Raw genomic sequence first — 15535 nt, forward strand, 5'->3', positions numbered from 1 at the left:
CATGCTGTTCAATAATTCAAAAAGGAGCAAAGTTTATCTTACCACCTCACTTAATGAGCAGGATGTTATGTTTTGTCTTTTTGTCCCACCATCACAAATATGCATGTAGAGTTTTCTAAATTATGCTGAAACTTTAATGTCAGCTGTGTGCTTTGGTCAGATGAGACTAAGATTTAACTTTTCACAAAAGTATTGCGAGGGAACGCAATAAATCCATAGGAATAAATGTAAGTGAATTTTTTTAAGTCCCACCTTACTGTTTTAAGTTGAACATGGTATTAAGTGACTCAGAGACCTAATTCTCTTTGCCTCTCTTCAAAACGCAAAAGTTTTGCGAGGGAACGCAAAAGAAAAAAAAATCCCATGTCCCCTGGAGGGCTCGGTAAGTATCAGATTGATTCTAATGGTGGTAAGATTGATACCATCTTGAAATTGTATTTTATTTCTGTATTGTAGTTTCTCAATAGTGCCTCAAAAAAAATTGTATTGATTTGCTCCCCGTTTAATAAAACCGTCACTTTGTTTATTTAAAAAAAAAAAAGTGGACACATCTTTGTTTGATTTTTCTGCTGCTACCGTTTGTCGTGGTAGTATGTTATTAACACCTTTCAGCTTTGTCCAAATTCTATCGTAGGTGTGAACAGAACAATTTAAAGGAAAAAACAAAACAACCTAAAGGTCAGAAGTTTGATAATATGTCAAACTTAGACAAAACGTGTCGGTATCAGTATCGATATAATTATTGGTCTCAGCGATACTGGTCCAATATTTACTTGGTACTGAATCAATATCAAAATATGAAGTATCACACACCTATAGTGGTCACCTTAAATAAAGATGCTACATTTATGTTGATAATCTTGACCTTATCTGTTGGTAACCAATGGAAAAATTGAGTTCTGCTTTTTCTTGAGATTTTATAAAAGTTATTCTTTAGCAAGGTCAGTCAAGTGAGACAATCATATTCACCTTAAAAATGTGACTTGTTAATTTTCCCCTAAAGCAGGCCTCTCTGTCATTCCATGAGTGTCCTCCTCAGTCTGCAAGGCCACTACACAGATAGCAGTTCATGAGCTCCTTATTGTCAACGCTTCAGTCCTGGAGTGCATACTTATGTCTCCAGTGTTAACAAACCTGAGATTTTTCTGTTACAGAGGTCTCATTGAATTACTTGGAGGTAGCACCCAAAAAACACAGCAAAATCACCACAGTGTGACCGACCTCAACTCCAGCTGCAGCTGCTCCCCCTTTAATAAAACTGTCACTATTTGGTGCAGATTCTGGGCTTCTGTCCTTCAGGGGACACAGCAGCAGTAAAACTCCACCACTCCATCGCCTCTACAAACGCTGTGTAGCTCTATGAAGTCATCCCGAGCATCAATTCATGAAATGTGTTGCATTTCCACCCACAACACTGGTTAGATCATGGAGTGTTTGCTTAGTGTAGCTCACTTTCTCTCCAACCTATCTACTCTTTTGACAAAAATCTGATTTTCTTTTTTTTTTTTTGGAGAGAGTAGGTTTCAGATGAATATATTATATATAATACTAGCTTTATATATAATGTTAGTATGTGGCTGCCTGAGGACCTCCATGAAAAAATAAAAATAAATAGAAAAATAAACACACACACACACACATACATACAATCAACCAAGATGTATGTAAACCTTGTATCTGTTCTAAGTGCATCATGGTGGATGTTTTCCCTGGTCAGAGTATTTGGGTTATTCTATGTTTCAATTGGGCGATGATGCATGTAACATATGGTGTGTGTGTGTATCCGATGAGTAATTCGAGCTCGATTATGTGGTGCCTTGCTCTCAGCGACAGTCGGATAAACTTTCTGAGACTTTGACGTTGCTGTAGACAGTGAGGTGAGAAGCATCACTCACACTGCCTGGGAATGGAACGTTTTGTTTCAGGTAAAAGAATCGAAACAAGAAGGGAAAGAAAATTAGGGAATGGCTAAGAAAGGGAGGCAGAACAAGCACGCATGCAGCAGTTTAAAGCGGGTTCGGTCTGTAAGGGGACAAGATAGGAACAGGGAAGAGAGGATGACGGGAAACTGCAGATGAGGCCACATTAGATGGGTAGAGTAGGGGATGTATAAATCAGTCAGTGAGGAGTAGGGAGAGAGGGACTTGGAGGTTAAAGCCAAAAGAACTTAGATGAGGTTCATGACATGTTATGCACTAGGAGAGGAATAAGAACGAACTATGAGGAAAGGAGTAAGAACAGTCTTTAATCCATTCACAGTAAATTTAAAAAAATCTTCCCCAACTCCACACTCCCTCTACTACTCCATCCCTCTCAATTCCTCTGGATGTGTGACTTTCATTCCCCCCATCTAGGCATTTTCCAGTTAGACTCCGTGTTCGTCCACTCTCACAGCATACTGCCCTTTCATAATCCAGGAGCATGATCAATGTGACAGTGCCTCAACGCATTTAACAGAGGATACAAGTCACACAAAGCACTTTTAGGAAACAAGCGCCTCTTCTTTTCGTTTTTGATTTGTTTAAAAGAATGGAATTGGGCAGTAAACATGAAAACTATCATGCTGTTTTTTATGTTTACCAAAGGAGATGAGGAAGGGGAAGTGACATTTGGAATAGTGAAACAAACAAGGACAGTAGTCATCACATTCTGAAGAGTTTCCTGCTTTACCGTTGTGTCTACGTACTTTAAGTTGCAAGGGAACACAAAGCCCTCATTTAAATCCTGCCCTGTAATATTTCAACTGGTTAAACCTCAATCTGTACATCAGCATTGCAATGTTCAAACCAGGGCCACAAAAAAAAAACAACTTAAATAGTCTCAACAACAAGACTGACAAACTGCTCACTGTTCTGATTCAAGATAAAGTTAGTCTGGATAGGATTTTTGTTTCTGGATTTCTAGGCAAAATATATTTGGGTAAGAGCAACAAATGTCTTTGAAAAACCATTAGAACACGATTCAATCAATTTTGTGAGAGGGAGACGCATAATGAGATGGTAATGTGTGAGGAAAAGAATAAAAAGGGTTTTTCTCCTCAAAAAATCTTTGCAGTTGCTCCTAGAAAGTATTTTTGTGTCACATGGATCTATAGCAATTTCATAAATCAAGAAAGGGAGACAAATTGTACAAAGATGGATTGCCCTCTGGTAGACTTCTGAAGGTGACATGGAGTACTTTGCTTTAAATCCAACCCCTCCTCCCACCCACTCAGGTTCTCTTTGGCCTCATGCACAACAGTTAGCAAAGAGACGCTTGCTTCAAAGTGCTGCTCACACAGTTACTTCACCTCTGCTATGCTTCTAAGCCAGTAGAATATGTCCTCTTAGCAGAGGAGCAGTGGCACATTCCTGCCAACGAGAGGCCTTACCTGATTCTGCTTTGGCCTGCTAGGTTTGACAGTTCATGTGTTTTAGAAGGGCTGCCCCTAAACCCCTCTAATACCCCCACCCTCCCAGTCAGGGCAGCAGTGGCACCAGCTCAGTGAAGAAAATGATATATAGATTTTTTTTTTTTTTTTTTTTTTTTTTTTTTACAGCCAGAGAAAAAGGACTCACATGGTATCCCTATGGAGCAGCATAGTGGGGAAATAGAAAGTACAACAAAACATTATACAAACACACATACACACACGCACACTCACAAAACTGCACATGCATGCTCATAACCATTCACAGTAACACAAAAAGACATACATACACAGCTCCGCCCATCTCATTCTGGAAAATGAAGTAAAGTGGTGACATGCCCTGGTGTTTGGGAGTGTGCTCTAGCAGTGTCAATGACTGCGTGGTTGAGCCAATCAATTTTTTTTTTAGCTTTTTTGGAACCTCTGTGCTTCTCAAGTATGACTATTAATGTCTGGGTTTCTGAGCTCACTCTGGGTGGAGGACATACAGTTAGATGTGCAGTAGAAGACAGGAAGACAGGGCTGGACGATATAGACCAAAACCAAATTCTTATTTATGTTCAAGGTCAAAGCCAAGGTTATCAAGACTAGGCATTTACCTTCAATATGCTACTCTCCTGTTCTTTTTCCTGTTATTATTCTAGAAATAAATTATTTTACTTCTAATGATGCTAAACCATTTTGGTTATCTACTGTTTTATTTATAATGGAGTAGAATTTTGTTGCGCAATGTGGCAGCTTGTTGCTGTATCTCTGTTATAAAACAAGCAATTTAAATCATTTTGAGATTAAAAGCTTTACTTTTGCTAATTTTCTTTAAATTTAGCATATTTTGTCACATTCTGATAATGTGAAATAAAAGAGATAAATATTTCAAAAGCTCTAATAGAACCAAACTGGACCCTAAATCAATGACGGGTTATGGAGGAAGAGTTTTGGATGAAGAGCAAGAGCAGAGTGGATCAAGAAAAACAGGAAGCTAAAACCTTCTTGATCACAGTGGCTAACATGACCCTCTCATACATTGGAGGATGATCTAACAAATACCCAGCCACGCTCTCTGGAATGCAGCGTCATGTGTTTCAAAGAGATGTGGCAGCAATAGCCAACCACATAATAACCAACTCTAGTATCTCTTCCTGACTTTCACAAGTTAAGACTGGACAAGCAGACAGAGATTTGAAGAGTCGGAGCAAAAATAAGAGTTGTAGGGATTGTCATCAATAGCTTGTGTAATCCAGAACATCCTGCTGTTGTTTCTGCAGTCCAGGTACTGAACTTTGACATAGCTGTAAATTATGTCCATTTTATTTACCAAAGGAATTCAGCAGTATTACCTCTGTAGATGTATAGATCCTGTAGTGGATGATTTAATATGCCAACTGTGCATATTAAATCATCCACTCCACTCCGTTGTTGTTAAGGACAGAAGCCTCATTGGATGCATATGCAGGAATATCTGAAAAATGTTATCTATTCCTCTCTCCCTTCAATGATTTCAGCAGCTCTTCAACTACTCCACCAGAATGAAAAATAAAAACAAAAAAATGTTGGATTTGTTTTATGCAAACATCAGGGATGGTACAGGCTGGTGCACCCTGTGTATCACATGGACATGACAGCTATGCCATGACTTAGTGTGCAGCTATCCATTTAAAGTTTATGTGGACAAAATGATTCCCAATAGACCACTACAGTACTTTCTGAAATGTAAAGCTCTATACAGCCACTGGCCTCAAAGAATGACTGAAAGAGAAAAAGGAGATACCCGAGAAAAGAAGCCATGGAAATTACTGAGCTGTGCACAAAATCAACTTCAGACATAACAAGAGGGTCAGATGGTGTGAGGTGGACAGGGCCATTGAACTAAAGACCTTCCTCAACATGTTCAGTTTAGAAACAAGCCCAGCATCATCCTCACCTGCTCTCAGCCAGACACACCTCTTTTCCTCCAATTTACCCACAACTTCCTTTTCACACCACATTTTTCTTCTGATTTGGACATTGATCTTAGGGTTACTGCTCAGTTATTTTCTTCAATGATATCAGGGAAGGCTGGTGCTTCCTTCACCTCACCCCATGTCCATGTCTTGTCATCATGAAAGGAAGGTGGAGAGATGGAACCAGAACAAGACTGCAGCCAGACGGTTTCAGACCCTCAGGATTTGAAGGTCTGTGGGATCCTGCATCATCTCTTCAAGTTCAGCGCAACCCAGGAAAGAATTGCAGTGCTTTGGAAGACAATCCTGCCTCATTCCAGTATCCAGGAAATTTCATTCATCCATGCTTAGCAACTACAAGCCCTGTTGTCCAAGCATCTTTCATCATAAAAGTCATGGGGAGAATGTCTTTGGCCCAACTGAGAAGGTAAACAAGCCACTCAGGACCTAAAACAGTAAAGAGGTCACTATAAGCCAGTATTGTGAGTTTATCTTCTCTAATTTCTCTAGTGCATTTAACACAACCCAGACTGCTTAAGTGTGTAAGAAACTCAGGAAGGCACAGGTGGACTCAGATTCAAATTCAGATACTTTTGTTGTCCCACAAGGGGAAAATTCATTTTCACAAGGTCAGCAAACCTGAACTGAGGCAAGATTAGTACAAACATCAATATTCAGCCATAATCACCTGAATTAATAACTTCCTGACAAACAGACCACAGTTTGTGAGACTACAGACTGTGTGTTTGACCAGGAGGTCAGCAGGGGACTGTCCTGTCAAAATGTATTTTTACACTGTGTGCTCCAGTCTTCCAGTACAAGTCAGAGTCCTGTCATCTGCAGAAACACTTAGATGACTTTAAGTCGCTGGGTCTATCAGAAATGGACAAGAGGCTGAGCACAGGGACCTGACAGACTACTCAGCAGTATGGCCATCTTTAAGGTCAAGGTATACGTTGATGTCCATCTGCACAACAGGATGGACTGGAGAACAATAGCTGCACTTCCATTACAAATGAAATGTACACAAATCTTTATCTATACTCTGCTAATGTCGAAAAAACACAATTTTGCAATTGTGGCGTTTTCATTAAAGGTGCAGGATGTAACTTTTAGAAAAACTGTTTATATATATATATATATATATAGACAGTATGTTATGAGACAGATCATCTGTGAAAAGTTCAGTCCCACCCATCTTCTCCTTGAGCTATTATTGTTGTCTGAAGAAATGTTCAGTTCCAGACCAAAAACAACCAATCAGAGCCAGGAGGCAGGGCTCAGCGCTGTCAAGCAGCCTTTCTTACTCACTGCTAAATGTCCTAATGGCGGAGAAACAGCTTACCATTACAGAAAAAAACTTATCTACCGTCATCGATGACTATGCTAATTAGCCTGAGCATTCACAACAGGATCTGTTGACTGGAAAAAGCTGCGGCATTACCAGAGAGCAGGCAACGTAGGATGTGAAAAAAATGTTTCTACTGGAGTTTTTTAAAGTACCTCTATCTTGATACAGCTGAAAAACCACCTTGTCCCAGTGCAAAACCTATTTATCGAAAAAAACATACAATTTTCCAAAATCGCCATGGTTCCATAAACAAATTTATTTCTACAATTTCAATTTGCGCAATTTTATTGTTAGTGGACATTCAGGCAGTGAAACTGTATACAAGGAACTGAGCAGGCTATAATTTATCAAATCCATTCCGTATATGTAAACATAGAAACACTACGACAGAGCTGCAAACCTACCAAAACATCTAAACTGACAGCAATAACCAGAGAGGCAGCCAACAATCCCATCTCTGGAGGAGATGCAAAGATCCACAGCTCAGATAAGAGCTGTGGACCAACAGAGAAACAAATAGTTTTTCAAATTTCACAAATCTGTGAGAAAAGTTATAAAAGAAGGACAATAAGAAAATCATTACAAAATGAAAGCTAAAAGAAGCCTTGTTTGCAGGTTCACACAAACCATTCCAACCACACAGCCAACATGTGGAAGAAGGTGTTCTGTTCAAAAGACACCAAATTAATCCTGTTTTTCTACAATTATGTGTGGCAGAAAACATACTGCATATCACCCTAAACCCACCTCATCCACTGACAAACAGCTAGTCATCTAGTGACCAGCGTCTCTGGTCACTGGATGATGGGAAGATGGATGGATCTAAATGCAGGGATATCCTGGGAGAATCCCTGGTAAAGACTTGGAGCGAGCTTCACCTTCCAGCAGGAGAACGACCCTGAACATACAGCGAGAGCTACACTGAAGCAGTGCACATCTCCATGTGTCAGAATAACTCAGTCAGCCCAGAACTAAATCCAATTAAGATGGCAAGAGCCAAAAACTGAAGTTCAGATGACATCATCCAATCAGAGCTTGAGATGTTTTGCTAAATGTTTATAGACATCCAGAACTGGTACAAACATGCCTCAAAACACACATTTTCCTTCCATTACACAATTATTTTGTGTTTGGCAATAAAATAAAATATTTTTTAAGACAATTATGATAGCTCTGGTTAACTAAAACTATTTATATGACCGTTTTCACTGATGTCACTCTAGCAGTTAAAACTATGTTCAAACAGTGGTGTCTATTTATCAGCTCAGATGTGGTCCAATGGTGAGCTGAAAATATAATATAAGCTGCCATGATATTAGTGCATGTCTAAAAGGAACAATGCAAAAACCCGGAAATGACAGGTTTACATGATGTATTGTGTCAGTATATTAAAATGAATGTATATATAGAGGTTGCTATATCGCCCAGCCCTTTGATCAGGAATTTAGTTTTTTCTTAGTTTCTTACATGCCAAGAACTGCACATGGAATCCTTTACTAATATGAAACTTTGTGAAACTAATGTTAATGTTAGGTAAGGGGAACCAGAGTAAATAATAAAATGCAGCCATCAAATAACAAATTTATTTATTAAGTAAACAAGCTATCCAAACCAACCTGGCCCCGTGAGAAAAAGTAATTGACCTTAACTCGTACGACAAGTTGTTTCTTCCTTGGTTGCAACAACTGTCTTCAAACATGTAAAGACAGTATCTCCATCAAATTGCAGTAAAGGAATTTTTTGCCACTCCTGTTTGCAGAATTTTTTTTAACTTTGGAGGGTTTAGACTGAATTTAAGTCTAAACTTTGGCTAAGCCCTCTGTTTTGCTTTGCTAAAAATCTGAGTCTCTCTCATATTGCTGTATCATAAAACCTGTCTAAGGGAGGCCTAGAGTGGTTCAGCTGTTGTTCAGAGTTCCTTTGTGACCTCCTGGATCAGCCATCAGGGACTCTTTTGGTCAGCCAGACACTCCTGGGAAGTTTCATGCTGTTCCCAGTATTTGCTGGAGTCGCAAAGCCTTAGAAATGGCTTTGTTACCGTTTTCCAGACAGATGTCAGATCGGTTCTTGATTATTTTTTTTTTATTGGAACATGACATGTTGCATTTTCTAAATGTATTATAGACTACTGATTTTCTATCAGATGGATTGTATTAAAGTAACTTCTAGATTCTACAATCCTGGCAGTAATCGGCCTGGGAGGGAGACGGAAACTGAACAAAAAATATCAGATTTGGTTAATGATTTGGCAACAGGGACAACTGTATGTGCTCAGAGTCATGATGGTTTGGATATGTGCAGCTTTTATGCTTACTACATTATATCGTCATTCTGAAAACTGCATTCTGTAGTTTACTCAGGTTATTTGTACTGATTTTAAAATTTATTTGATGATATGGACCATTTTAGTGGGACAAAAAACAAAAACAGAAGAATTCTGTAAAGGTTGCACATGTTATTCACAACTGTGTATTTAAGCTTAGAACAACGTCTGCCTGTCTCTGCGCTGGTTTGTAATGTAAAATACTGTTATCAGGATTAAAATCCACCAGCTAACAGCTGAAGTGCTGAGGCTAAGGCTAGCAGAAAGGAATGGTTAGTGTCAGGTTAACAAGGACGGAGTTAGGAGGGAAGGATGGGAGTTAGAGCTTAAGGAAGAAACTAAGCATCTGTGGTCAGGACCTGGACAAATTCAAACCCTCCCCTGTGATGCAATATGAACTACTGTAGCTACACCACCAGAAAGGGGTAATTTGCTGTATTAGATCTTCTTCGACAACATCACTGAAACAACCACGCAAAAAAGACTTTAAACATCAAAGCTGACATTAGCGTCTCATTTCCCTATGCAAATGCAAAGCGAGGAAGAGAACGGAAAGCTTTCCATTTTTTTCTGCCTTTCCTTCATTTTCACTGAGATTCCCTGATGCCCCTCCTACCAATACCCGCCCCACCACCCCTCCCGAGACGGACCAAGATGCTCAGCTTTGGGGGGGAGGAAAGTGGGTTAAGGGATTTTGGGGGCTGCTCTGCATTACCCAAACAAACCATTCAGCAAACAAACAATTAGGCTCTCATGAATTATGGACAAGCCATCTAAAATAGCAATATTCATCTAAAACAAGGAGTGGGAAATTGTGGAGCGAGTGCTGAGCTAATGAGACAGATGTCAGGGTGTTTTTAAACACTTCAACAGGGCTGTCGCATGTGGGCGAATCAGTGAATGCCTTCCTGCAAACATGTAAGCTTTGTTTCTATGTGACCTATGCTAATGATTTCATCCATGTGGGCCACTGCAGGTGAGTGATAAAAAGCAAGAGAAGACTGACGAGAATGAGACACGACAGGTACGAACGTGGAAGGAAGGAAAGAAGGAAGGCATCTAGTAATCCACAAATCAACACAACTGTGCATCAGCCATTTTGTGTCTTGGTTTGCACCTAGCAACATCCATTATTCACAGCCCTGTGTTTACCTCTCACAGACACGCACAGTCCATGCAGCAATGATCCAGGAGGATATACTGAACACCAGCAACACTGTTCCCGGACAGATGGTCATGAGGGTTTTCATGACAAAGCGCGTGTTAAAGTTGATCTTGTTGAGGGCGCCGATACTGCGGGACGAGGCGTCCGTGAACAGCTTGCTGTGGAGTAACATGACCCTGCCAATCAGGTAGAGTCTCAGGAACATGGGTATAGAGAGGATGATGTCCACGTCAGCGTCAGCCACAGACGGTGTGTAGGTAAAGGCCAGCCGTGCCGTCCAAGTGAAGACGTACTGGCCTGGGATGGGATGAATGGCGCACACCAGAAGCTCCAGCACAATGAAGAAGATTCGCTCATATGTCATGGCTATCCTCCAATCATCTGCTCCATTGTCGACCATGAACAGCTGAAAAGAAGCAAAGTGCATCTTAGCTGAATGCATTTCCTTTTATTTAAAAAAAAACAAAAAAACTGTACAGCATCTTCCAATTGTTTAATTTGATAAATCATAACTTAGCTGTCTGCATATCATTATCCATTAATCAATCAAAATGAACTGCAATTCAATTTCCTCATACTAGTCGTCATCTGCTTATGTAGAACAGGGTTGCTGGGGCAGCAGTTTCAGCCCAGACTTCCCTCCTCCAGATCATCGGGGGGGAAGCCTGATGTGTCCCCACGCCAGCTGAGTATCCTGGCAGAGGAACATACCCGAAAAATGTTTCGAGGCATCCAGGAAAGATGACAAGAGACACCTTTAACTGACTCCGTTAGATGTGGAGAAGCAGCGACTCTAGACTGAGTCCCTCCCTGATGGCTTCTATAAGGGAGAGTACAGCCACGCTGTGGACAAAGCTCATTTTGGCTGCTTGTGTCGGCAATCTCATTCTATCATAACCTAATAAATGACCATAAATGAGCGTAGGAACGTAGTCTTACTTTTTGGCTAAGCTCTCTTCACCACAAGTCTGTGCAGCAGTTATTGGGCAAGAGGCAAGGTACATTTTGGTTCAGTTGTCAATCAAATAAAGAAACACAAAATCAGAAAGCCACACATTGTTAACATCAATGAACACACATAATTTTTGGTTTGGAGTAGAGTAGCAGTCTTCAGATGCAGGCCTTGAGGGCCAGTGTCCTGTGACGTTTAGATGTGTCTCAGCTTCAACTCAGAGTGAAATAATGAGGTAATTAGCAGGACTCTAGAAAACCTGACAGAGTGAGGAGGTCATTGAGCCATTTGATTCAGGTGTGTTGGACCAGGGACACATCTGCAGGACATTGGCCCTAGAGGCCTGGATTTGGAGACCCCTGCTCTAGAAGAAACTGGATTATTCAGGCATGCTCAGAGTTACACCTGAGATTCAAACCAGGGAACCTCTGATCATGAAAACAAATTGTTTTACTATTTATCCTTCAGTTACTCTGCAAAATCCAATTTATTTTTACAGTTATATACTTATCTCAAAATTAAGTTCAGACTCATACTGAAGTTCATCAGCGGCGGTTCTAGACCAAATTTACCAGAGGGACCAGTGTGTCCTTTCATGGGGGCACAAAACAAAAGAGTGAAGCAATAAAAACAGGGCAATAATCCATCCTTTAAAATATTAAGTGAGCCACAGAACCAGAGCCATTTGCAACTCCAGAGCTACAGGCTGCAGATGAAATCTTTGATCCCATCTCAGCACAAGTGAAGCTAAAAATGCAACACTTAAATTTGAATTCATTGTTAAAGTAAAATTCTCAAAGTAAAAATAAATTTGCTCCAAAGGACAATTATATACAGTTTCTGTGCCTGCGCATATCAGCATAAGAAATTGATTTAGTATCATTTCTTCAGTACAGGAGGCATAACAGGGACTGGGATCAGTTCTGCAGGGGCACTGGCCCCTAATGGCCTCCATCTAGAACCGCCCCTGAAGTTAATATTTTATCAATAGACTCACCTGGATTTCTCGGGCGTGGTACATTATTATAAGACCAAGCAAAATAACAGTGGAAAGGCTGATAAGGCATTTCAGTGCAAATGAGTATGAGGATTCCTGCAATAAAAAAAACACAGAAAAAGAATAATTTATTCCAATATCAACATAAACCATATAAAATACAAATCATTTAGTGTGTATTGTTATACATCATGACAATAACAGTGATTTCTGAATAGCATGTCTCTAATAAAGATAACAGACCAGGATGAGTAGACCTCAGACAAAAGGAGGTCACAAACAACCTTAAAAAACAGATCTTTCAACAGTTTTGTTGTGCTTTTTTTCAAATACATAGAATGTGAGGCAAGGCAAGTGATATATTTTCAAAAGTTAGCCAAGTATCATCTTAAGTGTTGCTTCCACTACCTAAGCCTGTAGTGGGAAGTCTTATTTGTAATGGGAGGTCAGCGTGGTTCTGTTACAACCAAGTTAAAACCAAAAATCCACATGTGCTGTTTATATTTACATACACAAGGACACACAAACTTATTGTTGGTGTGATTTTAAATTAGACTAAATATTTCTGGTTGTAGCTCAGTTGGGAGTACAAGATTATTTCTCTCAGCTAAATCCCAGAATACTCAGAAAAAATGTTTTTTATATATATTATATATATATATATATATATATATATATATATATACACACACACACACACACATACTGTGTATATATATAGTTTAGAAGTTCAGTTCCTGACAATGCAGAACTAGTTTTTGTATTGATAATGATTTTTATATAAAATAAGATATTCTCTAAAAAAAAAAAAAAAACATGTATTTCAAACAGTTATGCTGCTTGGCAATATAAATCATTTTGATAATCCTAAATGACCCAAGACAGAAAGATTTTAGTCTGATTTAATATCAGGGAAAAATAAAATATGCCTTTTTAAATATCTGGTTTCAACTACATTAACAATCATATTCTATATATTTGGATATTTGGCTCTTTTGTCAGACTGAAATGAACTTTTGAACATAACGACCTTTAACCGGATATTAAACATGCTTTTCAATAAGCCCACATTTCTGTATTCAGAATGTTTTTTGTTTTATTATTAGTCTTATGTAAGCTGAAGATCATCATAACAGAAAGAAAGGCTTGATTCATCAATGTGTGCAAACCTAATCTATATAATGTGCATGACTTATTGAACTGGGATACTAAAATACGTAAAATTGTCAATAAAATTAAAATTTATTGAAATATCCTGCATTTCTTGTTTAGGATGTAAATATAAAATGAGAAGCAAAAATTAAACAAAAGCACTCAAAGGAAACACACAGATGCGCACACACACACACACACACACACTACTCACACAAGCACAGAGAATTCCTATTAGTATAAGTGGATAATGTAGTTCTATACAAAAAGTACACTTAAGATGATGCTTAGCCATGCAGGTGCAGGTGTAAGTACAGCCTGATGTTGTCTGGACACCGTTCATCATAAATAAAAGTACAGATTAATCAAAACATGACATAAATAGGGGGGCTTTTTTTAGTGGTTGGAGCCAAAAGCCATTGCTAACACTAGCACAGGGCCACCAGCGTGAGCTGTGCTTGTGATAAATAGACTGGCTGGATGCTAGAGTGCCGCTGCTGTTTATTTGTGTACATTGGAAATGAGAACCGGTAGTCCTCACACCTCCTACTTGGTAAAATGCCAGATGATAAATCAGTTTAACAGCCCTGGTGTAAAAGGGCCTCTCTACTGCAGGCTAATGATCCTAAGATTGCTTTTATAATAACAGCGCAAGCACAAATGATAAAAACGAGAGAAAATATTCCACATAATCAGCAGTGTGATGACACTCAGAGCAGCTCTACATCACTCTGTCCTTCAGTGGTCTATATAGCCAAATGTATTTTTAGTCATCAACTAGATTGCCTTGCCCCTCAGTTCAGCGACATGTTCTCAAGACATTTGGAAATTGTTTTGAGAAATCCCTGGTGAAATAACATCGGGTAAACCAATTAATCCACCTGCCAGTGGTTCAAGGATTTTTCAGTCCCAGTGCTTCCCGTTTCCCTACCAGTTTCCCTGCTTCAGGGCTCAGAAAACCTTAACTGTACCTCAAGTTTCCACTCTGCAATGTGAGATGGTGAAGTGGACCATCCACAGAACCTGCTACCAGTCTGGTGTGGGAGTTTACAATTCATTTCCATTTCAGCTGAGTTCAGGTTGATCAATGGACTGATCTCCACTCAGTAACAATCAAGACAAATCTATTAATTTTCTTAGATCCCCATAAATCATATTATGGATTAGTCCCCCTAACTTTCACATATACACCCACATACTTCTGTAGCTCTTTTAAGTTACAGTTCATTATCTGCAATTTGCTGTAAATAAATATTAATGATTTATCAGCTCATATTGAAGACCATGTATATGTCTGAAATCATCCTTTCGCTATTTATTCCCCTTTCCTTGGTTTGCTGAGCCACTGGTCCCTCTCAGCCAAAGACAAAAAGTGCTAGAAACATGAACTTTCTAACTCCTAAAATACATAATGTTGCATGGTGATTTGAGAAAGTATAATTTGTGACCATTAACACAAATACAAAGAGGTTTGTTTTGTTTGTTTGTTCAAGCGGTACAAGAACAAGAGAGAGTGGGACGTTCAGCTGGAAAAAGTCTCAATCTGTACCAACCCAAAGGGCCTTCCCTTCCAGCTGCACCCTGTTAGTAATCACACTCCTCTGTATTTAAGCTCCTGGATTTTTCATTGTTGATACCTCATCTTTCCATACTGGATACATAAAAAAAAAAAAAACTGTAGGGTGTTCTACCTTTCTCAGTTAGAAAAATAATTTTTGGCTGCTATATTTTGTTCAGTGACCAAAACAAGGTTAACTTTTGGTGTTTGCCAGTAATTATACAATTCTATTTTCTACAGATTAACAAAAAAACAGCAGTACATGTATGCCAATTTCATTTTAAAGAACTGAATATTTAATAGAGTAAATATTTAATGTTTTGTTCACATGACTATGATGTACTAGGACAACACTAGTGTATTAGAAGCAGGGGTATTCCACTACCATAAACAACACCAAATGGTAGTTAAGAGGTAGTCAGTTTATGTCTCGCTTTATGACAATTTCATCAAAATACAGAGACACCAAGTAAAGCTGTTCAGTGACACAATTCTATTTGGACATAACTGATGCACAAGTAGCTCATTGATGGTTGTGTAAGTAGTTCTATTTGTGAGCTGGGACAATGACTTTGCATGTAGCTGGATGGTTGTTTAGGACAGTGCGCTGTATGGCACTGTGGCCTAAGTTTAGAACAAAAGACACTTCAAGACACTCAAACTGCAAGCGTAGTTCAGTACTAAGTGA

At 39.2% G+C, this 15535-nt stretch overlaps 1 protein-coding gene across 2 annotated transcripts in view; it reads right to left on the reverse strand.

The window, feature by feature from the left end:
- The window catches only part of kcnn1a (potassium intermediate/small conductance calcium-activated channel, subfamily N, member 1a), an 80006-nt gene that overhangs the window by 19570 nt on the left and 44901 nt on the right, over nt 1-15535 (reverse strand). For both annotated transcript variants that reach the window (XM_007573791.2, XM_016661664.1), the window contains exons 3-4: nt 12138-12233; nt 10176-10594 (exon numbers count right to left, since the gene is read on the reverse strand). In XM_007573791.2, coding sequence (XP_007573853.1) covers nt 10176-10594; nt 12138-12233 — 515 coding nt within the window. The remainder of the gene's footprint in view (nt 1-10175; nt 10595-12137; nt 12234-15535) is intronic.

Source organism: Poecilia formosa, unplaced genomic scaffold (assembly GCF_000485575.1).
Source record: "Poecilia formosa unplaced genomic scaffold, Poecilia_formosa-5.1.2 Scaffold338, whole genome shotgun sequence".
In the NCBI taxonomy this organism is placed as follows: Eukaryota; Metazoa; Chordata; class Actinopteri; order Cyprinodontiformes; family Poeciliidae; genus Poecilia; species Poecilia formosa.